This window comes from Odocoileus virginianus, chromosome 3 (genome assembly GCF_023699985.2).
Source record: "Odocoileus virginianus isolate 20LAN1187 ecotype Illinois chromosome 3, Ovbor_1.2, whole genome shotgun sequence".
NCBI lineage: Eukaryota > Metazoa > Chordata > Mammalia > Artiodactyla > Cervidae > Odocoileus > Odocoileus virginianus.
The window spans coordinates 50,932,576-50,958,916 of NC_069676.1; the positions used below are offsets into that span (position 1 = coordinate 50,932,576).

Sequence of the window (26,341 nt, forward strand, 5' to 3'; positions counted from 1 at the left end):
CTGTCAGTCTTCAAGGCCACAGTCAACCAGCTGGCCGCCACAGACACACTGAGTGAGCCCAGCTGAGATCAGTTAAGCCTGGCCAGATCCGCAAAACTGTCCAGGTGACCTGAAGACTCAGGAGAAACAAAAAAATGGTTATGATTTTAAAGGTACTGAATTTGGGGACAGTTTGTTATAGAGCAAGTACTACCTGATACAACTATCAAACAAATTAACTTTGAGCAAGCAGAAGTGAAACAAAAAAAGATCCTGCTTCCAAAAGATGGTTCCAACATGGAAAATGTTGTTGATCTATAATAAATTTAGACATCAAAATAAACAATTAGGTAAAATCTACATTTGGAAAATAAAATCCTTTTAATTGTGATGGCCAATTCACTTTGAATCATTAAAAAACTATTTTCTTAAAATCTGTCTTTGAAGAGATAGAAACTTTATATATTGCAATATGATTTTTATTTATTTTATTTATTTTTGCAATATGATTTTTAGAGAGTTAATATTCTCTTTAATAAGGAGCTAAAGATATATAGAGATCAGATCACTGAAGCAATGAACTTATTTATAAAAGCACAAGAATTTTTCAAGACATGAGAGGGTTGCTCTTCCTCAGTTACCTTGATTTAGCTTAACTGAGTTCCTAAGAGGTTCAAATAGTAGAAGAGTGACTCAGAATAGGGAAGCGTGGGGGGAGGGAGGACAGATTGGAGAGAGCACCTGAAAGGGAGCACTCAGCACTCATTTGAACCCAACACCCATTGTATATACATTTTTCAGTTCCTCTTCAAACTTATAGGCAAAAAATCTGATAACGGTACCAGGGGTTAAAGTCTCCACTATGCAACCATAATTACTTCGTTTGAAAGTTAAGATCATAATGAAGCTAGTTGAAGAATTATCTTAATTGAAAACGGCTTATGAATAGCATGGTATGGCACAACGGACACAGTTCTCAAGCAGGAACCTTTGGCATTTAAGGAGCTGACTAATCTCAGCCACATCACTAAAAACAACACCTCACAGTTCATGAATACTTTACAACTGCCAGACACTGTATTAAGAAGTTTACACCCATCATCCCACTGTGCCCATTTTAAAGGCAAGGGAAGTGAGTCTGTAGAGTCACAGACTTGCTCAGGGTCACACAGCTCTTCAACAGATCCGTACCCAGAGACTCTGACTGCAGAGTCCTAATTCTTACGCACAGTACTGCACTCAGCCTTGGTCTCCTCACGTGAAAAGCAAGGACTGCACAGCAAGACTGGCTTCCACTGGAGTGATGTCAGGAGCAACCCCCTAAAGGTCTGTACTTTTGACTAGCGACGGGGACTGGCACCTTTCCTGAACAAGGAATGCCCTGGAGCACACACCAACATTCATTACTTGGTCTGCTCCTTTGCTCCTCATACACAGGTGTGGAAGCGGCAGAGCTAGTTTGGGAACAGGTCTGTCACCAGCACCAGTCACCCGGGCTGGTTTGCTGCCTTCCAGCAAAGGTCTGGCTGCCCCTGGGCTTTCTCTTCAGTGCCTGGCAGAGTTGTGCGCCTGTGTGCTCAGTCACATCCATCTCTTTGCGACCCTGTGGTCTGTAACCCTCCAGGCTCCTCTGTCCGTGGGATTTTTCAGGCAAGAAAACTGGAGTGGGTGGCCACTTCCTGTTCCAGGGGATCTTCCCGGCCCAGGGATCGAACCCACGTCTCCTGTATTGGCAGGTTTATTCTTTGCCACAGAGCCACCTGGTAGAGCCGACTCTAAGTAAATGTTGAATGAATAAATATTCCACAGCCTCTGCTGGAAAGAGCCTGAAACTAGACACCACTGTTTCAATGTTTCCAATAAATCTTTTAAATATAATTTCTGTAAGACCATAAGTTTCGAAAGGACAGAAACAACATCAGCCTTGCTCACTGCTGCATCCTTTGCAATCTGACTTATGCCTCACATACTGTAACTGCTGAACACAAGTGTTCTTATTGTTACTGCTGGCACTGGAGTCTTAAAGTTCCAATTTGCCCTGGGTAAAATATATGATTAAAGGTAGAGTCATGTCATTTGCTCTTTTTCTCTGTGGTTCCTTGTTTAAATAGTCAACCTAAATTGAGTATCTTAAGTGCTAAGTGCTATAGTGAAAACATTCCTTGTGTTCAAGAAGAATGGATCTAGTTGAAGAGGTAAGAAATATATAAAGAAAACAGCATTAGTCCAATAAATATTTATGGGGCATCTACTATGTCCTCTATTACTGAGCTACATATAAAAAACCTGTATGATTAGCAGTTGCCACTGCATACCATCAGATGAGGAACGTGGTTGCTATGGGCTGGGCTCATAAAGGGAAGTACACAAAGTGAGTGGCCATCAAACTGACCTAGTAGGTGACACAGTGCTAAAAGCAGAAAGGATGAGCCTGAATCCCAGACAACAGTAATCCTCAGCTACTTAAATAAACTTTAAGTTTTATTTTAAACTTTTGTTTATTTTATTTATTGTTTATTTACTTATTAAGTTGATTTAGTTTATTTTATTAAGTTTATCTTATTAAATTTATTTATTATTCATTTATTAAGTTTATTTATTTTATTATTAAGTTAATTTTTTAATTTATTTTATTTTAAAACTAAGTTTTATTTTAAACTTAATTTTATTTTAAACTTTAAGTTTTATTTAACTTAAATAAAATTTAAGTTTATTAAATCATTTATTAAATCATACAGCACACTGCTATGTTGTGATCAATTATAGAATCTGTGGCAAGGAATTTGTGATTAATAATGATTTATGTATTTTCATTATAAAGTATAAACACTGCCAGGTTATACTGACCTGCTATAATCCTTGTGGAAAGTAATCTGGAAATACCTGTTGAAAAATGTAAATGTATATACCCTTGACTCAGGGTATATACCCTACTTGGAGGAATCTATGTTTAGAAACAAAGTTGCTATGTGTAAGAATACACAAAAAAGGATGTCTATTAGAGCCTTGTTTGTAGTAGTAAAAATCATGAAACAACCTTAATGAAATACTGTACAAGTGATTTTAAAACACTGAAAAACAAAGGGTCATAAGAGACTACTACCAGCAGCTCTATGCCAATAAGATGGACAACTTGGAAGAAATGGACAAATTCTTAGAAAAGTATAACTTTCCAAAACTGAACCAGAGAAATAGAAGATCTTAACAGACCCATCACAAGCAAGGAAATTGAAACTGTAATCAGAAATCTTCCAGGAAACAAAAGCCCAGGACCAGATGGCTTCACAGCTGAATTCTACCAAAAATTTAGAGAAGAGCTAACACCTATCTTACTCAAGCTCTTCCAGAAAATTACAGAAGGTAAACTTCCAAACTCATTCTATGAGGCCACCATCACCCTAATTCCAAAACCAGACAGAGATGCCACAAAAAAAGAAAACTACAGGCAATATCACTGATGAACATAGATGCAAAAATCCTTAACAAAATTCTAGTAAACAGAATCCAACAACATATTAAAAAGATCATACATCATGACCAAGTGGGCTTTATCCCAGGAATGCAAGGATTCTTTAATATCCGCAAATCAATCAATGTAATACACCACATTAACAAACTGAAAGATAAAAACCATATGATTATCTCAATAGATGCAGAAAAAGCCTTTGACAAAATTCAACATCCATTTATGATAAAAACTCTCCAGAAAGCAGAAATAGAAGGAACATACCTCAACATAATAAAAGCTATATATGACCAACCCACAGCAAGCATTACCCTCAATGGTGAAAAATTGAAAGCATTTCCCCTAAAATCAGGAACAAGACAAGGGTGCCCACTTTCACCACTACTATTCAACATAGTTTTGGAGGTTTTGGCCACAGCAATCAGAGCAGAGAAAGAAGTAAAAGGAATCCAGATAGGGAAAGAAGAAATGAAACTCTCACTGTTTGCAGATGACATGATCCTCTACACAGAAAACCCTAAATACTCTACCAGAAAATTACTAGAGCTAATCAATGAATATAGTAAAGGTGCAGGATATAAAATTAACACACAGAAATCCCTTGCATTCCTATACACTAACAATGAGAAAACAGAAAGAGAAATTAAGGAAATAATACCATTCCCCATTGCAACAAAAAGAATAAAATACTTAGGAGTATATCTACCTAAAGAAATAAAAGACCTATACATAGAAAACTATAAAACACTGATGAAAGAAATCAAAGAGGACACAAACAGATGAAGACACATACTGTATTCATGGATTGGAAGAATCAATATTGTCAAAATGGCTATACTACCCAAAGCAATCTATAGATTCAATGCAATCCCTATAAAGCTCCTAACGGTATTTTTCACAGAACTAGAACAAATAATTCACAATTTGTATGGAAATACAAAAAACCTTGAATAGCCAAAGTAATCTTGAGAAAGAAGAATGGAACTGGAGGAATCAACCTGCCTGTCTTCAGACTATACTACAAAGCCACAGTCATCAAGACAGTATGGTACTGGCACAAAGACAGAAATATAGATCAATGGAACAGAATAGAAAGCCCAGAGATAAATCCATGAACCTATGGACACCTTATCTTTGACAAAGGAGACAAGAATATACAATGGAGAAAAGACAATCTCTTTAACAAGTGGTGCTGGAAAAACTGGTCAACCACCTGTAAAAGAATGAAACTAAAACACTTTCTAACACCATACACAAAAATAAACTCAAAATGGATTAAAGATCTAAATGTAAGACCAGAAACTAAAACTCCTAGAGGAGAACATAGGCAAAACACTCTCTGACATAAATCACAGCAGGATCCTCTATGACCCACCTCCCAGAATATTGGAAATAAAAGCAAAAATAAACAAATGGGACCTAATGAAACATAAAAGCTTTTGCACAACAAAGGAAACTATAAGCAAGGTGAAAAGACAGCCTTCAGAATGGGGGAAAATAATAGCAAATGAAGCAATGGACAAAGAATTAATCTCAAAAATATACAAGCAACACTTGCAGCTCAATTCCAGAAAAATAAATGACCCAATCAAAAAATGGGCCAAAGAACTAAACAGACATTTCTCCAAAGAAGACATACAGATGGCTAACAAACACATGAAAAGATGCTCAACGTCACTCATTAACAGAGAAATGCAAATCAAAGCCACAATGAGGTACCATTACATGACAGTCAGGATGGCTGCTATCCAAAAGTCTACAAGCAATAAATGCTGGAGAGGGTGTGGAGAAAAGGGAACTCTCTTACATTGTTGGTGGGAATGCAAACTAGTACAGCCACTATGGAGAACAGTGTGGACATTCCTTAAAAAACTGGAAATAGAACTGCCATTTGACCCAGCAATCCCACTTCTGAGCATACACACCGAGGAAACCAGATCTGAAAAAGACACGTGCACCCCAATGTTCATCGCAGCACTGTTTATCATAGCCAGGACATGGAAGCAACCTAGATGCCCATCAGCAGACGAATGGATAAGGAAGCTGTGGTACATATACACCATGGAATATTACTCAGCCATGAAAAAGAATTCATTTGAATCAGTTCTAATGAGATGGATGAAACTGGAGCCCATTATACAGAGTGAAGTAAGCCAGAAAGATAAAGACCAACACAGTATACTAACGCATATATATGGAATTTAGAAAGATGGTAACGATAACCCTATATGCAAAACAGAAAGAGAGACACAGATGTACAGAACAGACTTTTGGACTCTGTGGGAAAAGGCGAGGGTGGGATGTTTCAAGAGAACGGCATCGAAACATGTATATTATCAAGGGTGAAACAGATCACCAGCCCAGGCTGGATGCATGAGACAAGTGCTTGGGGCTGGTGCACTGGGAAGACCCAGAGTGATCAGGTGGAGAGGGAGGTGGGAGGGGGGATCGGGATGGGGAATATATGTAAATACATGGCTGATTCATGTCAATGTATGACAAAAACCACTACAATATTGTAAAGTTATTAGCCTCCAACTAATAAAAATAAATGGAAAAAAAAATGGGATCTACACCTGTTGATCTGGAAGGATGTTCAGAGTGTACTGTTAGAAAAGCAAGCTGCAGCACTGTTTATAATAGCCAGGACATGGAAGCAACGTAGATGCCCATCAGCAGATGAATGGATGAGGAAGCTGTGGTACATATACACCATGGAATATTACTCAGCCATTAAAAAGAATTCATTTGAATCAGTTCTAATGAGATGGATGAAACTGGAGCCCATTATACAGAGCGAAGTAAGCCAGAAAGATAAAGACCATTACAGTATACTAACACATATATATGGAATTTAGGAAGATGGTAACGATAACCCTGTATGCAAAACAGAAAAAGAGACTCAGATGTATAGGACAGACTTGTGGACTCTGGGAGAAGGTGAGGGTGGGATGTTTCAAGAGAACAGCATCGAAACATGTATATTATCAAGGGTGAAACAGATCATCAGCCCAGGTTGGGTGCATGAGACAAGTGCTCGGGCCTGGTGCACTGGGAAGACCCAGAGGGATCAGGTGGAGAGGGAGGTGGGAGTGGGGATAGGGATGGGGAATACATGTAAATCCATGGCTAATTCATTTCAATGTATGACAAAAACCACTGCAATGATGTAAAGTAATTAGCCTCCAACTAATAAAAATAAATGGAAAAAAAAAAAAAGAAAAGCAAGCTGCAGAGAAACTGGTATATGATGATCCTATTCTTATCTAAAACAATCCAGGATGCCTTATATTGTATGTATGTTTATATGATTATGCAGAAATGTAGAAGATAGGGAGAGACAGGAAAGGAAAGGAAGAAAGAGGAAATGAGAGGCAGTGAGGAAGAAGTTTATTAAATGTTCTTGGTATAATTTTGCTGAAGGGAATGAACACATTATTTTTGTAAATTTTCAGAAGGCTTTAGCAAAAATAACAATAAAAAAACAATTTTAAAAAAGTCAATTCACAAACTACCCTACCATCTCACCCTACACTCAGATATGCTTTCGTGCATATGACAGATCAGAACAGAGTTGCATGAGCTGTGCATAATCCACATTCTCCAAGGGTTCCGGAGCATCCACATGGCTGCTGTGTGGATACAGGCTGTGGTGGAAAGAGGATGGCAAACCACAGTGCTACGAGCAACAGAACCAGAGACATGTTTTGATTAGAGGAATAATACTAAGAGCAGTGTTGCACTGGGGCATGGTCAGTTTTTGTTTTTTTCTTTCTGCTGTGCTGGCTCCTCTGGAAACAGAAGCCTAATTCCCTCCTGGTTTCCAGCCTTTTGTCTCTTATTCTTAACTCACTGCCAGGGTCCCAGTGGTGTCACAAGTGTGTCTATCATTATCTACCTTAGTATTTTCACCTAAACTTGAAAGACTGATCAGGCTCTCAAACTTAGGGATACTCAAATTAAATCTAGTTATATTGCTATTACACTTAGGATTTCACTGATTTCTCTGGCTTTAACTTTTTGAGAATGTTTATATATTTTACAGATTGGCTTCAACAGCAGTCTCTCATATTTATGATAATCTATTCTTTCTCTTTTTCCCTAGTTGACTTGACAGTATATGCTACTCTCTCCCACCCCAGTTTAAAATTGTTGGTCTCCTAATTCTACAGCTATTCATTATCTTTTGTGGCTGCTTTCTCTGGATGAGTTCCAGAGCCCTGTCCTTGGTCCTCCATTCTTTCTTCCTGAATGCTAAAGCAGTTCGTTCTTAAATGACCTCATCTGACTTTCCTGCTTTAGTTTATGCCTACTTACCTTACATTTTCTCTTTTCTATGACTGCCTTCACCATATTAAGTTGAACTCTATTACCATTTTTGGTAGAAGGGATATCTTACTAGCTTTGAATTGCTATGTACTATAGATAGAGCAAGTCAAAACTAAAAACAGAGTTAAGTCAAATCTAGAGAAAAGAAATGTCAGCAGATAGTATGACTGAGAGATGGCAACCCAAGTTAAGTTCTAAATAAGCTTAAGAAAGATAATTGGAAATTCAGACAAAAATAAGACACCTTCTCTCTTGGGAGTATTCAATCATTATACACATACTTATCTGAAAAATGGGCAAATTGGTTTCTTGCCTGACTTGTTCTAGATAAATCAACACAAATGTGTATATTACATGTCTGCAAGTGCAATCTCAGTTCTAAAACAAGTGAGAAATAAGATGAAAGCTATGAAAGGTACTATCTAAAGCAAGATAAATTTCAAAAAGCCAGATCCCAAACTCTTATTTTCAAAGCTTTGGCTACCTCAATTTGCCCAATGGTAAATGTACCAGACTCAAAGGACATGAATTTGAACAAACTCTGGGAGATACTGAAGGCCAGGGAAGCCTGGTATGCTGCAGTCCACGGGGTCACAAAGAGTCAAGACACGACTGAGTGAACAACAATAACAAATGTACCAGCACTGTTCTAAGACACTGTGAAAAAGCAATCCATTTCAAAGTCTTAGGGCAAGTTTAAAGGCTGACAGCAAATAAAAACACATTTTCTTTATGTACACATTGTCTGCATAAGCACTAATCCATCTTAAAACCTACTTCCTATCTGCAGAACATAACTTGGGTCGTCACCTCTCAGTGATACTATCTGCTGACATTTCTTTTCTCTGGAAAGACAGAGGTGCAGTCCATCCCTACACATCCTAAGTTTGCATGTCAGGTTTGTTTATTCATATATTCAATGTGCATTTTGAGGTCTTACTATGTGTTATACACTCTGTGACTTGCTAGGATACAAGAATAAGCAAGGCCAACAGCATCACTGCCCTTAAGCAGCTTAGATTTCAGCAGATGAACAGATAAGACATAAACAATTAGATACATAATGTTGAGAAGAGATGCTACTGTTTCAGATAAAGCAGTCAGAGAAGTTTTCTCTTAGGAGTTGACATTTAGGTGGAGACCTAAATAAAGTGAGAGACAGAGCCGTATAGATATGTGTGTGTGTGTGTGTGGGGGGGCACGAGGAGAATGTTTCCAAGCATAAAATGCATCAGGGGACCTAAAAAGAGGGCTATGCTTCTTGTAGAGTAAGGAGATATTCTCAAGGGACTGGAAGAAAAGAAAAAAGTTTTAACATCAAGGGTGCAAGTCATGTTTCCTCCTTCTTATATCACACAATGTACAGGGTGACAGTACTGTATATATTGAGCTTCCCTGGTGGTTCCATGGTAAAGAATCCACATGTCAATGCAGGAGACATGGGTTCGATTCCTGGGTCAGGAAAATCCCCAGAAGGAAATGACAACCTGCTCTAGTAGTCTCCTCTGGGAAATCCCATGGACAGAGCGCCTGAAGGGATGCAGCCCATGGGGTCACAAAGAGTTGGACATGACTGAGCGACTGTGCTCATGACTGAAGTCTCCCGCTGGTTCATTCCCAGCTACTCACTGCTCATCTGACTAGTTCATTCTTTCCGCCTCTCTCAGACTCCTTGTTGCCATCTTTTTATTTCAAATAGCTGAATCAACTGCTACTTCCCATTCATCCACACACTCTACTCCATGAAGTTTCAGTTACACCTTCTGGGGAAGGTGGACATTTCAAAAAGGAAACTGGGTGTGGAAAGTGATGGGGGAAGCTGGAGTCAGGCAGAGTGGGAGAGGCATGAAGGTCTCGAGATCTGCGAGGTTCGTGGTTGGAGATATTCATCTTCACCTCCAGATGCCCAGTGCCTCGCTCGTTAAGGGTGTGCTGTGGCCAGAGCTGCTGCAAGGCACTCTGAGATGCAGTTAACCTCCCACTCCACCGGTCTCAAGAACTCCCTTCCTAAGACAAGCCTTTGTGGCTCCTCCACCTATTACCACAATGTAACTGGAAGCTTATGTATTTCCCGGTGTTTGTACAGAAACACTTAGGCATAGAAAAATCAGATTTAACCAGACCCTGGAACTGGCATTTAGAATTTTCATTTTCTTCTTCCATTGGTTTCTGTTCTAAATTTTCCTTCGGGCTTCACTTATTTACTTTCTCTTTTAAATATGTCTGTGGTACCCCCCAGAGTACTGTACAGCCTTGTTAAACGATTCTTCTCAATTAAAGGGTTGCTCATCCCTAACATACTGAGTTAGAGATTATCTCACCTATTTTTCTTACCTTTCTTCTAAAATTATTTCTTATATTAAAAACCTACTGCCCACAGACTGCACCTACACCAGCCCATTGTATATGTTTAGTGATAAGAAGCATTTCCTACTGAATAGAAACATCACTCAGGCTCCCAGCTAAAAGAACAAGCTAGACTATGCCAGTCTAATAAAAGAGTAAAGACATAAAAGTGAATTTATTAGAAGAGCACATTGGCCACACTGTAATGGCTCTTTATTTCCTTTCCTTAGCCATCAAGAACTTACAGATCATTTTGAGAGGGAGAAAGAATAACTATTTGAGAAAACAAGTTGTCTTCAATACAGACATGGGAAATGTACTAAACTTATTAAGTAGAATCATCTCAAAAAGGAAATTCTCACAAAGAATTTCAGCACTAACAGAATGGTTACAAAAGGTATATCGTATTTTTAATGCCACTGCATGTATCTTTATGATTTCAAAGGCTGGGATCATTCCAATTCTAGCATTTTATGAAAAATAAACATGGCTAAATTAAAAAAAGAGTAGTGACAACCAAAATTTACTTAATTTTTAAAAGTACTTTCAGTAGAAGTAGAACATTTCTTTTCAGGTCATAAGGAATAAAAGTAGAAAACACATGTAACTGTAATTATCTGTTAAACTATTTTATGGATATAAATAAGTTTAGTGTACTTGGGTTAATCTTCCCATACATGCTAAGTCGTTTCAGTCATGTCTGACTCTGCAACCCCACGGACTGTGGACTGTAGCCCGCCAGGGATTATCTAGGAAAGAATACTAGAGTGGGTTCCCATGACTGGCTCCAGGGGATCTTCCTTACCCAGGGATCAAACCCACATCTCTCATGTCTCCTGCATTGGCAGGAGGGTTCTTTACCACTAGCACCACCTGGGAAGCCCCTGTTCTTCCTATAACTACCCTCAAATGGTTAATTCTCTGATACACTGACTGGAATGGGAAGTGAATTTTTTGGGATTGGGAAATGAGATTGGACTTGGATTTTGGAAAAGGAAATGCACTGCTGTAGGAATTTACATTTGCTGTACATCTGCTAACATCAGATTCCCTTCAAGTTCAAGGCAAAGACAGGCCCACTTTACTTGAACATAAAATATATATTAATATCTATAAAAAAATCAGGCTAAGAGGTGAGTAAATCTATTTTTTTCTACACTATGTCAAGAAAAGGGAGTATATAAATTGCTAGCATAAAGCTCCTTGATAGCTTAAACAATCTGAATTTAGCAATCGAGCCACATTCATTTCCAATTAGTTAAGGTTGGGAGGAGCTCAGTGGTGTCAGACTCTTTTGTGATCCCATGGACTGTAGCCTACCAGGCTCCTCAGTCCATGGGATTCTCCAGGGAAGAATACCAGAGTGCATTGCCATTTCCTTCTCCAGGGGATCTTCCTGACCTGGGGATCGAACCTTTGTCTCCTGCATTGGCAGGAGGATTCTCTACCATTGAGCTACCAGGGAAGCCCTATCTTGGGAGGCTAGGCACTTATTGCAGGGGTTTTCCACAAACTTTTAAATTTAAGTCTTCTACAGAAATACCTACATGAGTTCTTTTAAATAATCTCAATGAAAACAAACGTTATAACTTGGGAGAGGATTAAATTTCTACATTATTGGAAATACTCATATCATCTGGAATCACATAAGTAAGGTAAATGATCAAGCTCAGGAATAAACACATTTTCTGATTAAGCGAGAACATTTAGGTGCTACTATAGTGTAATAAGTCTTATAAGGTGGTTTTGAAGGCAATTTCAAAAGAGGAATATACATAGCCTCCCAAGGTAGAGGCTTAAAAAGACAACATTCATTTTGTGTTTCCTGTTTTTAAAAAATCAATCTAGGTATTTTATAGTCACACTTTGTCCTTAGTAAACTCAGCTGGATTCCAGATGACAAATTTCACATTTAGTTCTAATTAAAAGTTTTAGTTTCCCTATAAGAAAGCTGCCTACAAACTGAGTTATTCTTTTATATTACCAATTTAAATTAGCATATTACCATTTTAAATTATCAGTTTTTATATTATCAATTTTAACAGCTTACCCATTTAAACTGTCACTTGTTTCTGAATTTGACGCTTTGTTATCCAAAGAGATTGGTTTCATCCACTAAATTTGTTTTGCTGAAAATTTTTTCAACCACTTTATTAAAAAGAAAAATGTCAGTAAATAAAGTTAAGTGAACTACATAATTCTCCCAGATTTATGCCCTGAGGATACATTTTGGTATTCATTATAGTCAGAAGTTCTTTCACACACAGCTTTCCAGATTAAAGTTTCTTAATGACAATCTTTGCATACTTGATTTTAGAAGAATACCAGACAATAAAACAGAAGGAGGGATACTCTAGCATTTATTTAAAAGGATAACAATGTGGTTGAAGTTATTAACATGGCTATTAAATTTACATCACACTGAAAAGCTAACAAAAAACCCAAACTGAAAAGAAAAAAATGCAATAAAACACTGATTTGGCCCTTGAAAGCTTTAAATATACTTAGTCCTTATAAAACCTGGATCCATGACCCTTCAGGGGTTATACATAATGGCACTGAAAATGTCTTAATGCTTCATAAATAGGAAACACCTACACAGGCACAGATGTCCCAATGTACTTAAGCCAGTGAGGGTCATGTTGGTTTGAGCTCAGGAGACTTGGCAGAGCTTTAAGAATGCCACGCTGAATTTTTATAGTACTTTTTAATTTTCAAAGTAAACAACCATGCACAAATCCCTCAAGCAAGAGTGCTGGGTGTTCTATTTTACAGAAGCTGAAACTGTGACAGAGAGCAGAAAGTGACTACACAAATATACACAAGAGAGACAAGTGGCTTGATCCCATTTCTCCTTCATATACTGTTTAAAAATTCACTTACGATAAATAGAAAGTATCAGTTGGTAAAGAATCCAACTGCAATGCAGGAGACCTGGGTTCAGTACCTGGGTTGGGAAGATCCCCTGGAGAAGGGAAAGGCTACCCACTCCAGTATTCCGGCCCAGAGAATTCCATGGACTGTATAGTCCATGGGGTCGCAAAGAGTTGTACATGACACAGAGACTTTCACCTCACTTCAAGAGGGATTTCTAAGACAATATTAAATATTTCCCCTTCAGATCACAATTAAGTATTCCTATTATTTTCTCTTTCTCTATAAATGTCTCAAATTTCCCCACCTGTAAAATTAAGGTAAATAACAGCTGTCTTTTATACTACAAAGTTATTGACAGAGTCAGTAACAACACAGAAATCAGAATTAAAAGCCTTCATAGGGTTGTTTAGGGGTTTAAACGAGATGAATGCATACAAAGTCTTGAGCATACTGGTGACAGAAAATTATAGAAAAAATTATTAGGAAAAAAAAAGTTTAAAATATATAGGAAAGAATATGGATAATATACATTCTTCAAAAATCTGAAGTAGTTAACATCATCATAACTTTTACAAAATACCTGACTAATCTGTATTTTGTTTCAGATCTCTAGAGACCAGATGTTGAGAGAGGCCTGCTGGGGAGCTTAGACTACTGAGAATTAGTTATTCTAAGTACAATTGTTGCTGCTGTTTAGTCGCTGAATCGTTTCTGATAATACCACTAACTAATCCTGTGCTGTTTCTCTAAACACTTCTATAGGTCTCATTTCCTCTTCTGAAAAAATAAGTGGGCTGTAAATGAGCTCTCAAGTCCCTTTAACTTCTAATCTAAAATCACTGTACCTAACACGGAAAGCAAGCTTTGAGAACTCGAGCCCCAACTCTCAGGCCCCATCAACAACAGTGTTTACATATTATTTTCTATGTACCACCAACTACATTATTTTAAATTACTATTTTGTAAAAATACTGAACCTAGTTTCATTCTTGTCTTATACTTGACAGTGTACAAAGAATCAATTTCAGTTTTTCAATCCCTACACCAGGTGCCTCATTCACTAAAATAATAAGAGGACTGTAGGCTTTTAGAGACAGAAGTACACACACGTTTTGAAAATAATTCATGTATAATTGTAAAGAAAATATTTTTACTCTAAAACACCTGATTATTCAAGGTCACAGATCAGTTCAGCTCAGCATTAGAACTCAAGTCTCCTAATTTTTAGTCTATTTCTTTCTACTACTTCTACTATTAAGTAACGAAACTGTTTGAAAGGGATTGAAACTTTATTTTTTTTAAATCCACCAAATTTGCCATTTATGTCATCTTAAAATTAAGGAAACCCTTATCCCCAATAATTACAAGACAAAAGCACAAAACATTAAAACAACAGCAAAGTAAAAAAGTGTCCACAGCAAACCAGTACAGCTTTAATGTTCAACATGTGACAGTCATAAGGTCATAAGTCACACACTGCCCCAACCAGCATGAAATAATAAATCATGTACTAAATTAGATGTCATTTCACAACAGCTTTAAAAAATTGGCTATCAAATATACTTTCATAATAGCCACAGCTAAATATTAAGGACAATTATGAAATCAACCAGAATAAAGGTTAATTTTATTATAGAAAGAAAAATTAACATTTATTGCCACAAACTGTATGTCCTAAATACTACATACTTAAGTTGAAGTTTAAAAAATAAAAATTCAATGTAAGATAATGTGCTAAATATTTATAGCTAATCATATTATTAATAACTTTTCTCCCCTGAAATATATATATTTGGAGCTCTACAGTGCAAAATGAAAAAAATTCTAAAATAAGAGACATTTTCACTAAATTTGTTGTAGTAGAGACATTATTAATCTTGTTGAAACTTGCTCAAAAGAAAAAAATTTTAAAGCACTCAAAGTTAATATGTTACTCTGAAAAAGTATATTTAAGCATGCGGCTCTACTAAGATAAGTCATTAATATTTAAGCTGGGCCAGAGATAAAATTAGGTGATGACACACTTCCATTCAAAATAATTGGTTTTAAGGAATATATTGCAATATAAATAGCTTAAATGACCATCTAGCAACTGGAGAATTCCATAGTTTATTATGGGCTTCCTCAATGGTTCAAGCGGTAAAAACTATCCCTGCAATGCAGGAGACTTAGGAGACTCAGGTTCAATCCCTGGGTAGGGAAGATCCTCTGGAGAAGGAAATAGCGCAACCAATTCCAATATACTTTGCCCGAAGAATCCCATGAACAGAGTAGCCTGGCAGGATACAGTCCATAAGGTTGCAAAGAGCCAGACATGGCTGAGCATGCACACACACATAATTTATTATAAATTGGTAAGATTAAACAAGAATCCATTTCCTTACTTTTCAGTAGAAAAATACACAACCCATGGAAATACATTACTACTCAAGAAGAGGATTCTACTCCTGAAGTGTATGACATGGTCAGATGACAGTGTATGTCAAAATGCACTGAGAAATATAAAGGGCTTATATCCACATCATATATCATCACTGTTTCAACTACATGCCAGTAATTAGACTTTTTTGAGTAAATAGCAGTCTAAATAAAAATGGGAAAAATACAAACTTGGTTTTAGCTGAAATAACCTAAAAGGAACTAAAATTTCCATTCCATGCTTTTTTTTTTTTTTTTTTGGTAATAAAGAATAGCAAAAGACAACAAGGATCCCTATAAACATCAGAGCTGTATTGCCACAATTAGCTTTAGATTTTTACGTCAAATAAAAGAAACTAAATTGTAATCCTAGTTAATGCACTGCTTTATGTGCAAAGAGTTGATGTGCAAACACAGCTCCAAAGTTCTCTTTTTTCAGTCCTCTGAATTCACGATAGCTGATCCAAACTGTTGGTTTTCGGAATGTTCTTGATGTTTCTAAACTTATCTTCCACCTTTCCACATCTTTACTGCTTCGCCCTCTCACATCCCTTCCCCCAACACCTGTTAATCCGCAAACTCCACTGGAAGCCTGTATTCAAGGTATATATGCGACAGTGGTAGTCAGGAATAAAAAGGCAATCTATCAAAATCTGGTGTTTGAGGGTAGAAACCACTCTTTCCAACTAATTTTGAACTACTATATTTTCTAAAATATACCTTCGTAGGTAAAAATCAGTACAAAAATTTACCGTTAAAACTCACACTCTAACCCAGTTTAGCATAAAAATGATCATGCACAATTCAAAGAGACAGGAACACTTAACAGATCTTTTGGTTTTTTTTTCCTAAATGGAAGTCTCTCTGAAATTACAGAAATAAGGAATACATTGCCTTTTAAACCCTTCTATAAAGGTCAATAAGTAACTGATTTTTTTCAGTTATAGCTAAATTTAACAAAATATTTCTTGAATATTCTTTTGCAACACAATTTATCAATATACATTTTTCATGACTTGGAAATTTGGAAGCAAGTGCCCATTAATTTGGCAAACACCTGTAAATATTGCATTACACAATTATCAGGATGTCCTGATATGCTATCAGGCACAAACCTATTTTGTGTATTTAATTTGCTCACATAAACAGTGGTACATAATGAAAACTTTTTGCTCACTACAATTAGGTATGATGTTAAAAGTAAGAAAAAATATGTTTTAAGAAATATGCCCCAGGCTAATTTTAAACCCAAAGTAAATTAAGAATTTCTAACAACTAGGCTATTTCAAATCACCTGCAGCCCAGAGTGGATTAAGACTTATATAACCAACCAATTAATACAGATATTCTTTTATATTAATCACTCATACTAAACACTTTTGATCCAATCTCTCCTTTGCTGAAATCTCAAAAAGCCACTAATATGATCTCTACACACATATGAATTTTACTGCTGTTACAACATGCATTTAACCTATATTTATGCAAGGTATGTTTCAGAATAGGTCTTTTATAGTTCATAAAATTTATAAACAGTCTATATAATAGTGAAAATGGCCAGATTAACTAAAATATCTATAACATCGATAAAGCCAAAACATCATTGTAATACAAATTATTTTTATCAACTATAAAAATATAATGGAACAGTCAAAGAAACATCATAAGAAGTAATTTCAATAAAATCAGACCACACGCTAATCACACATCTCTGTATTGTAGTGATTCCAAACTAAACTAACACACCTGAATACACATTGTGTTTATCTTTTTTTTCTTTTACTAATAATAAAGCCATAATGAAGTACAGAGTTTTAAAAAATGAAGACAAAGGGTCAAAAGCTAGCCTCCTTTAACATTCAGAAATCATTTTATGAGTATCAGAAATATTAAGCTTAAAAAGACACTGATTGAAATACTCACTGCCAGAACCTTTGGAAGGAGAGAAAAAAGGTACAAATAAAGTATCCATTAAAAAAGGAGAGAAATCAGTAAAAATCTCTTCCTCACGCCTCCTCTCTCTCTGAGAAAACAATCAACACAATGTTAATGAGAAAAATGTAAAGGGGACAGTTTGCTTCATTCATCCCGTGTTTGTACAGGTCTTCATTCCCATTATATTAATAAGTGAGGCACAGATGCAAATAATGATGAGATGTTAAAATCTACATAAATTTTCATAGCTTCATTAAATGCCAATCAACAGAGCCTTAAACTCCACCTATGACTTAGTTAACAAATTCATCTTGTATCATTCTTTCTCTCCAATAACCATACACTTCAGAAAATGATCAACTTTTTCATACTAAACTTTCAACAGTTCCAATAAAACCTCTTAATTCCACTGGAAACCATTTACTTCTATGCCTCCTTTCAGCAGTTGCATCATTAATGCTCAAGTGAAACAGCGTTGAAAATAAATTATGCAGAAATGTGCCTTCATCAATGTTACAAGTTTATGGTAAATTTTTTGAATTTCAGTATTTAAAAAGTATATTAAGGTAGAATGGCTACTGCATTTTACTTAAAGAATGTATCTGAGTATCAATAAGGTTCCTCTCATTTTACTATCAATTAACTTAAATCTTCAAATAGTCTACTATGGCCCATTGTGATACTCATAATTTTACAACATGTAATAACTGGATGTTGTACTATGCTGATACATCAGAAGAATTGCCTTCCCTCATAAACGAGAGTGAAAACTGTTTTTAAGCATTTTAAGAAAAAGCAATTTTAGGTGACATCTTAAAAAGTCAAATTACAATTTACGCTTTAAAAGAATTTAAACAGAATGCAAGTGAAGTTATTAGTGGATTTAATATTTCTGTATCTAAAGTCAGAAAGTCATTATTTAACATAGTTGTGGTCTTATCATGTTGGATTATCTGCCGATTACTCAAGGTCACTAGTCATAAAGTTTGGCTAGAATCATGTAACATATACAGAAGAGAAAGCAACCAATTTTAGTTATATCAGGGTTATTGTTTGGAAACAATAGGCTAATTCAATGATGGTAAAAAGAAACACTGTTTCAATTTACTTGGAAGAAGCTTTGTTCAGGGTAATCATAGTTCCCAATGTTAACATAATGCCACCAAGTACAAAATTTTCAAACCTTCTCAAACTATCCTGTAAAGATATTACATCTTTTCATTAGGACAAAAACTACTGATTATAATTCCAAACCACACATCAGCATAGAATAATCATTTCACTAAATATTAAAGAATCTTGAAAGAGCCACATGATCGTTTTGCCTACGATCATATGGTTGTTGAGGCTGACATACCTTAAATGTTATCAACGACCTGAAAAAGTATTAAAACTATCTTTAATGATTTAAGAATAACTATATTCCTTTAAGACTTATTCTCCAGATCCTAGATTTTATAGCACTTAATGAAAGTTAAGTGATTAGAAAATGAGAAGTTCTTGTTCCACGCCTTTTTTACAGTAAGGAAAATGAAAACAATACCATGCTGAGTATCAGAACAAAAAGCATTAATAATCACCAAGTGTTTCCTAAGATATATTATTTTTCTTTGTACAATTAAATGTTTTATAAATCAATGTAGCAGTTTCCTACAAATACCTTAATCAAATCAAATGCACTTATTCTTTTAAGACAAATAAGCACAATCATGAATTCCACTACCAAAAACTGAATTGAAAAATTTAAAACACAGCATGTCTTTTAAGACTGAAGCACAACAAGCTAATGTAGTAACATCTCAAATCTTCTTACTGAAAACATTTTAAACCTTCAGTTCAGAATGACAGCAATAAAAAGTTGAAACGTTCTAAGTAAAAGATAATTATTATTTAAGTAACAGATTAGTAGGTAGTTTACATTAAAACACACAAGAACCAAGGATTTTTTTTTTTTTTATAAGAAACATCTAAACCTTTTAAAAGGAATAGAACATGGCCTCAATCTAAGTCTAAAATTTTTCCCCAATGAGCAAAGCTTCCTAATTAAAGAGGAACGAAGAGAGTCACCTCAGTATTCCGGTATATCATTAATAAAGTATTTTTTAAAATTGTAAATAAAATTTTCAACGACTTGTTAGTGTGAAGTGACTACCATTATTAACATCTTAGAACTTGAAGTACTTACATACAAAAAAAATCATGGTGTCTACTATGCCCTCCTCCCAACTCAAGAAGTCACACTGATTAATCAGTCTTGTATCTCTACCATTAATTTTTATATTTTCCTTCACACCTAAAATGTGATACATATTTATCTGAATTGGCGATGGGTGTGCAGGACAGAGCATTTAACCCCTACCAAGATAATTACATTTTTACAGACCTTTTTGAGTCAAACAGAAATGTCAGTATACTTATAAATGATGGAGAATAAAGAAGACAGAAACAAATTAAACATAGCTGAGACAGAAGCTTAAATATATCTGAGAACTTGTAGGAACATTTGAAAGTAAACTCAGCACCAATTTCTTTCTTAAAGAAACCAATCAGCAGACATAACTTATCTACCCTGGGTCAGGAACTTTGTCCCACATCTAATACTCAGGTCAGGTAAACTGTTCACTGCATTGCTTTAGTAATCTCAGAACTCAGCATCTTCAACAGGAAGGTTCACAGTTTGAAGAAAAGGGTTTATTGTTAGTACTTCTAATTTTCCCCAGGCTAACACTTCACAGATGTACAAATATAGCACAAGGTTTGATTATGTAAGTATTAAAGGTGTTTTTCATTGTTACGGAAGAGCATATTTTAGGACAACTTAAAAATATGCACAATAAATATGTTTCCACACATTATCCCCCTCTGAATTTACATCACTTTTACTAAAGTTAGCTGCTAATGAGCAATATTATTTTAAATTTTTACATAAAATTTTCAATCACTGTCCAATGGGATACTAAATACCACTATTTCAGAAAAAACAAACACAAAACTTGAAAGGGTTTTGTCCATATGGATAAATCGTGTAGTCTGTCTACCAAGCCTACTTTCAAAAGACCACTTAAACTTATTCACATGAAAAAGCACTTGAATTGCAGTCGAATACATTCAAATAAATATTTATATCTATCAATGGATCTTAAACTTACCATTTTCAAGAAATAGAAAGTATTAATCTTACCTTGAATAGCCGTTAGAAAAAACAGATCGACCAGAGAAGTTCAAAGTCCCCAAGGAAGTCAAGTTATCATCTCCAGACCCTTGGCATCTATTCCAATTTTCCGAACCAACAGGAATTGGTGGAATGACATTAAAAATAGGTTTCTGATCCTGTTGTTGAGAAAGGGATGCTGTATTCATGTCGTAGTGGTACATCTGTCCCCCAGAGGTACTCACACCATGAACAGAAATGGCAGACATTTTATTACCAATTATATTGGCCCCAGAAAAGCTGGCCTGACAATAAACTGGGCCCAGTTTCTCCTGCTTAATTACCCCAGGGGTGCAGAGTTCGATAAAATCTTCTTTTTCTGTTTTCACTTGGGGCAGTGGCACACTGCTAGGACTTGGTAAGATCAAATCTCCATTATCCTTAATTTTAGGCTTAGTGTCCGGTAAAACAAGAGGCTTACAGTCCTCATTCGAGCTTCCTTCCAGAAGGAATGGATCATCCTCTCCTGCCAAAGGAGAAAGCAAACAGTTTTCATCTATCAAGAGGTCTGAGCTCCAAGGACTTTCACTTGTCTCTTTACTTGGGGACCCAGAAGAAAACTCCAAATCCTGGAGCTTTTTCCTCCAAATGTCAAAGGTGCTTTGGTCTGTGGTATATAACTTCATATTACCCCCGTTACTGCCCTTCTGGCCTTTCAAATTCTGCTGTTCTGAAGACACATCAGAGTGAGTTTTTGGAAACTCCTTCTCTGTGGGGGCAGCAGAGACAGCAGCAGATGCCGAATTCTTGGGGTTCTCTGGAACACTGGTTGACCTATTGAGGTTTGCGATGCTTTCTTCCAGAAGCCGAAAGTCTGTTTCCCCAGAGGAAAGGCTGATTTGGCCCTGTTGTGGGAATCCCAGGTCATTTCCCATCACTTTTGTCTCTGTCTCTCCCATGTACAGTCCCATTGACAGTGAAACTGCCTTGGATAGATCGGGCTGCGGCGCATTGCTTCCTGAGCCTTTTGGAAAATCAACCAGAAGCCTTTGCTGCTTGGAGTCTGACTGAGAAGCAGCAGCCAGTGAGGGCGAAGACGCAGAAACCTTCAGAGGAGCTCCTCCCCTCAGGGTTTTATAGAAGTCCATCACATTTCCCCTCTCTCGACCAAGCGCACTGCTGGGGATTTCTTCTCTACTGGGGGCGCTTAACGGCTCCTTGGGGTCCATCAGTGAGTGTCAGCTACAAAAAAGAAGGGGACATAACAAGCTACAAAATCACATTGTCTCTGTGATCCGATTAGTAAGAGCCTGTTAAATGAACCTTTTAGTTAACACCCAATCTAATTCCTGTTATCAAAATAGTAGATAGGTTCTGCTTCCAGAATACAAAAGCAGAGGCTCCTCTCCCATTCAGTCTACCGCATTTAAAAGTACAATGCAAATGCGGTGCATTTGTCCAGCTCTGAACAATATTGTATCAAACGAAGCCTGGCGAGTCATCCTGCCACTCACAAATCGGTAACTGTGTTAATCAGAGACATTACAATTCATGACATCTGATTATTCTAAAGGTTCCAGCTGATGTCAAAGTATTTAATTTTAAAAAAGGAAGTATCATCATTTCTTTTCAACTAATCAAGGTTATCAGCTTTTCTGAGAACCAATAAACGTACAATTTGATAAACACTATGCTAGAATTCTCTGTTTCTAATTACTCCTCAATTCCCCTCCTACTAGCTGGTCACACATCTAAACCTTTTAGTACAACCTACTGGTGAACCATGTATTTTATTTGAAAAATAAACAATGATGGTCTGCTCATCTTCCAATAGAGTAGGAAAAGGCTCTTATTTTAACCCATATTTCCTACTGAATGTGCCTAATAGTGCCTGCCTTCAAATTTTGGACATATGAAATGACAGACACTGTACACAGACTAATCAAAATTTAGATTTAAAAAAGCAGAATGTGTAGTAGCTTCACACTACAATTTTAGCTTATTTAAATACTGTACAAGAACTATAGCTCTCTCAAACCCTTACAACACAATAGAATCTATTGTTGAAACTACATGTTTTTAAACCGCTTAAGACCTCAGTATGAAATATTACTATAATCTCTAAATTAAATTTTTTCTGTTCTGAATATCTAAATACAGAAAAAACAAACAAAACCAAAAACCACCCCAGACCTGTAAAATCACATTCATATAAATCCAAGTAAAATGCTCAAAAAATTTGCTCCGCATTCTAAAGCTTAACCTATCCTAATTCTGAGCCTTCTTTCAAGAGGGTTAGGTTGATAGGTTATTGACAATCCAGATCTTTTAAGAGGCATTAAAAGAGGTATTCTTCCATAAGCATTATTTGCGACATTATAGTCAAATCCCGTTCAAAGAAAGAAAACTTTCCTGTACGGAGACTTTAAGATGCTCAAACTTCACTGGTCCTCTCTAAAAGTGGAATGTGATGAAGGCAGGCAGAGGTGGATACCCGCCTCTATAAATCTCAAGAGTAAACTGCTTTTCTCCCCGCCCCTCTGCTGTATTTATCTGATAACGATCTCTAAACACAAGGTATCAAATGGAGCCTAATGAATTTCCACGCCGCTTTGACAGCTGCCTTCAAACTCGAAACCAAAACAAAACTTCATAAAACGAAAAGATACCTCAAACGACTTTATCCCCCCGTTCAAGTTGCGAATAACCCCGTCACAGTAATCGGCCTTAACGAACCATGCCAAGGGGTCTTAAGCGGCATTACAAGGCTGCAATTGTCGAGTCTGCAATCTCAAAACGTCAAACTAGCGCTTGTCAAAAACTGCACCTCAAAACTATTATGGTTAGCGAGGGTCTTTTTTCTAAAAGGGGCTACTTCAAACCTTCAGGCGCGAAGTGATGCCCAGCGCTAAAGAACAAACCCGGGGCCGAGGGAGGGGAGAGGGAAAAAAGTGCGAGGTTAAGAGAGAAATGTGTCCAGACCTGTTGAGTTCTTTCTCCGACACGCCCACTTCCACCAGATAACGCCAGCCCTGGCCGAAGTCTCCAAGTCGCAGACTGTCAGCCCCCTGCGTGTGTACGCGCGCGCGCGCGCACACACACACACACACTGCGCGCCCGCCAGAAAGGAGACGCACTGGAGCCCCGACACAAACCCTGCTCGCGCTCGGGCGCACCAGGGTGGAGGGGAAAGATTCAGGCGAGAATTCAGACGCCGCTCAACGTTCACCAGAAAAATGAGTGTCATGGAGGCCCCCTGGGAGGGAAAAGAAAAGGGACTAGGAAAGAGGGGAAAAAAAACCCAACCAGGATTCCTTGCAGGGGACGAGAGCGAGAGCCTGGAAACCTGGGGCGGCTCGACGAGCCTCCACTCGCAGAGAGCTCGGGTTCCTCCCCCTCGGCCCGTCCGAGGGACGGCGGCCCAGCGAGAGGAAGAGGCCAGCGCTGTCACCCGCGCGCTGCCCTTTCGTCACCGCCACCCGGCCCCCGTCAGCCCCCACCCCCACTCCCCGAGGCTAATAAAAGTTTGCGAGCTACCGCGGCGCCCCCGAGCCAGCCTCCAGGCCCCGGCCCGCACCTCGGGGAGCAAACGCCCGCCCGGGCCCCGGCCCCCGGCCCTCCCCTTACCTCTGCCGGCTGCGCCGCTCACCCGCCACCGTCCGCGGCTCCCACCGCAGCCGAGATAAACAACTTAGCGTGTGAAAGCAGGAGCAGCAGGAGGGAGAGATTTTTTTCTCTAAAAAAAAGGAAGTAAACAGCTGCCCCCTTCTCCATGAGGGGGAGGGGAGAGCCCCTATTTGAGAAAGTCTCCCATTTCCCGGCTGACAAGCCAGACCCCCGCCCCGCGCACGTCTTCGCGGGCCGGGGCTCTCGGGCGCGCGTCCTCCGGGCCGGCGCTCCGCCGCTCCGGCTGCGGCGTCTCTTTCCACCCACTAGAATCCGTCCCCGACGGGCGGGCGGTGACTCGGGCTCCCGTCACAGACTCGAGCTCGCAAAATGGAGGAGGAGGAGGAGGGGAGGCAGCGCGGACACGCGAAAGGGCCGCCCGGCCGCGGCGAACGAACGGGACCGAGAGGGGGGCGGGCGGAGGCGGCGCCACGGCGCGCACACATACACTCACACACACACGCGCGCGCGCACGCTCCCACTCCACCCCCGGCCGCTCCCCGCCTGAGGGGCCGCGCGGTGGCGCGGGGAACGGTGCAACCTGTTGGCGACGCTCGGCAACTGCAGGAGCGGCCGCGGCCCCCGCCCCCACGCCCTCCGCGCGGGCCCCGCCACCCCGGCCGCGACGGCGCCTGCCCGCCCGCGGCCCCCCGGCGCGGCTCCCGCCCAGGCCTCCTCCTCGCCCCCCACCTCTCCAACCTCCAGGCAAAAGGAGAGGAGGCGCCGGCGGGGCCGACCTGGCCTTTCTGGGGCAGGCTTCGGAGGGAAGCCGAGTTTTCTCTCTAGTTTCTCTTCTTGCTGCTCCTTCCCGCCCCCGCCCAACTCCGCGACTCCGGATCCACTCCGGAGCTCGCTCGGTCCTCCGGCGGTAAACGCCGTCAGCGCCCCTGCGGATGACAGCGGGCTGGCTGGGGGAGCCGGGGCGCGGCCGCAGCAGAGCCGCGGGGCCGGTCCGCGCCTCCGCCCCCGGGTCGAGTTGAGCGAAGTGTGTCACTTCGAACGGGGCTACGGGGTTGCACGGAAACGGTGCCGCAGCGTCTCGGCCGCTCGCGGGACCCGACAGCCAGACACGCCCTCTGGGGAGGCTTCAGGGAGGGGCGGGCAGGGAAGGGGGTCGGCTCATACGTACTCTTGGCCCACGGGGAGTCGCGTGCCGGCCGGTCCCCCACCCCCGCATCGTCTGCGCGGCCCAGTCTGCACCCGCCGAGCACGCTTGCACCCAGAGTGAAGTTGCAAAGCAGAACCCACCCTCCCCCGCGCCGCGACCGTCCCCCACCCTCTTCTCCGAGTCTGTGAGGCGGCGGCGGCGGCAGAAGGAGGCGCCGCCTGCCAAGTTCAACCCCCATCCCTCCCTCCGTCCTAGCGCGCTCACACTTGAAGGAAGTTGCACGCCAAATGCAAAACCTCCGGCGAACTAGATTTCTTTGCACTTTTTATTATTTTTAAGGAAAGCAGGAGGTGGCAAGCCTAAAAGCAAGTTGCAAGCGAAATAGTAAGTTGCTTGCAAAGTACGCCCTCCTCCCCCGCCACCCCCAACTCCTGACCTCTCCTTCCACCCGCCTCGGGGGCCCACGTCCAAGTTTCCCGCGGAGGCCCTTCCCCGGAATCTTGACATTTGCTGCACTCGCCTCAGTGCGTTGCTCACTATTTCGTGTTCATGGGACCCCAATCCCTCCAAATAAAATTGAACACACGCAGCTTTAAAATGTCAGCGTTAAACTCCTTCCAGCTGTTCCCGTTACGCACCTCCCCCTCCATCCGAGGGAAACACGTGGCTTGTCCCCAAAGAGAGGGGCGTGGGGCGAGGGGAGTCGGCGCGGGAGGCCCACGCCCCAGCCCCCGCCCCCTCCCCAAGCTCGCCGCTTAGGGATGGCTACGGCGACGCCTGGGTCGAGCCTCCTACCTTGGGCGGCACATACTACCATTTGTGTGACTCGGGGAAAGGTTGTGTTTATGTTGCTTTAGGGTTTGGGGAGGTAACTTTTGCGCCCCTACAGGTGACATCGCTTGCCTGCTGCTGCCGGGGGCGGAGGCTGCGGCAGCTCCACCTAGCCCTGCCCGGGCGCTCGGCTGCAGCTACTTTTCCCCCGGCTGCACCCAGACTGGCAGCGGCTCCTCTGCCCTGACATTTGCAGAGGATTGGGTAAGCGCGTGCCGGAAGCCGCCCGCCGCCA

General features: G+C 39.8%; 1 protein-coding gene across 7 annotated transcripts in view; it reads right to left on the bottom strand.

The window, feature by feature from the left end:
- NR3C1 (nuclear receptor subfamily 3 group C member 1) overlaps nucleotides 1-25,877 on the bottom strand; it is a 120,845-nt gene extending 94,968 nt beyond the window's left edge. The window contains exons 1-2 of one of the 7 annotated variants that reach the window (XM_070465572.1): nucleotides 25,712-25,877; nucleotides 20,532-21,743 (exon numbers count right to left, since the gene is read on the bottom strand). In XM_070465572.1, coding sequence (XP_070321673.1) covers nucleotides 20,532-21,730 — 1,199 coding nt within the window. In that variant the 5' untranslated portion in view covers nucleotides 21,731-21,743; nucleotides 25,712-25,877. Of the gene's footprint in view, nucleotides 1-20,531; nucleotides 21,744-23,483; nucleotides 23,916-24,128; nucleotides 24,606-24,904; nucleotides 25,129-25,296; nucleotides 25,395-25,711 lie in introns of those variants that run through there. The other 6 variants (XM_020911515.2, XM_020911513.2, XM_020911516.2 and 3 more) reach the window with 6 other exon arrangements.
- Nucleotides 25,878-26,341: the final 464 nt, after the last annotated feature.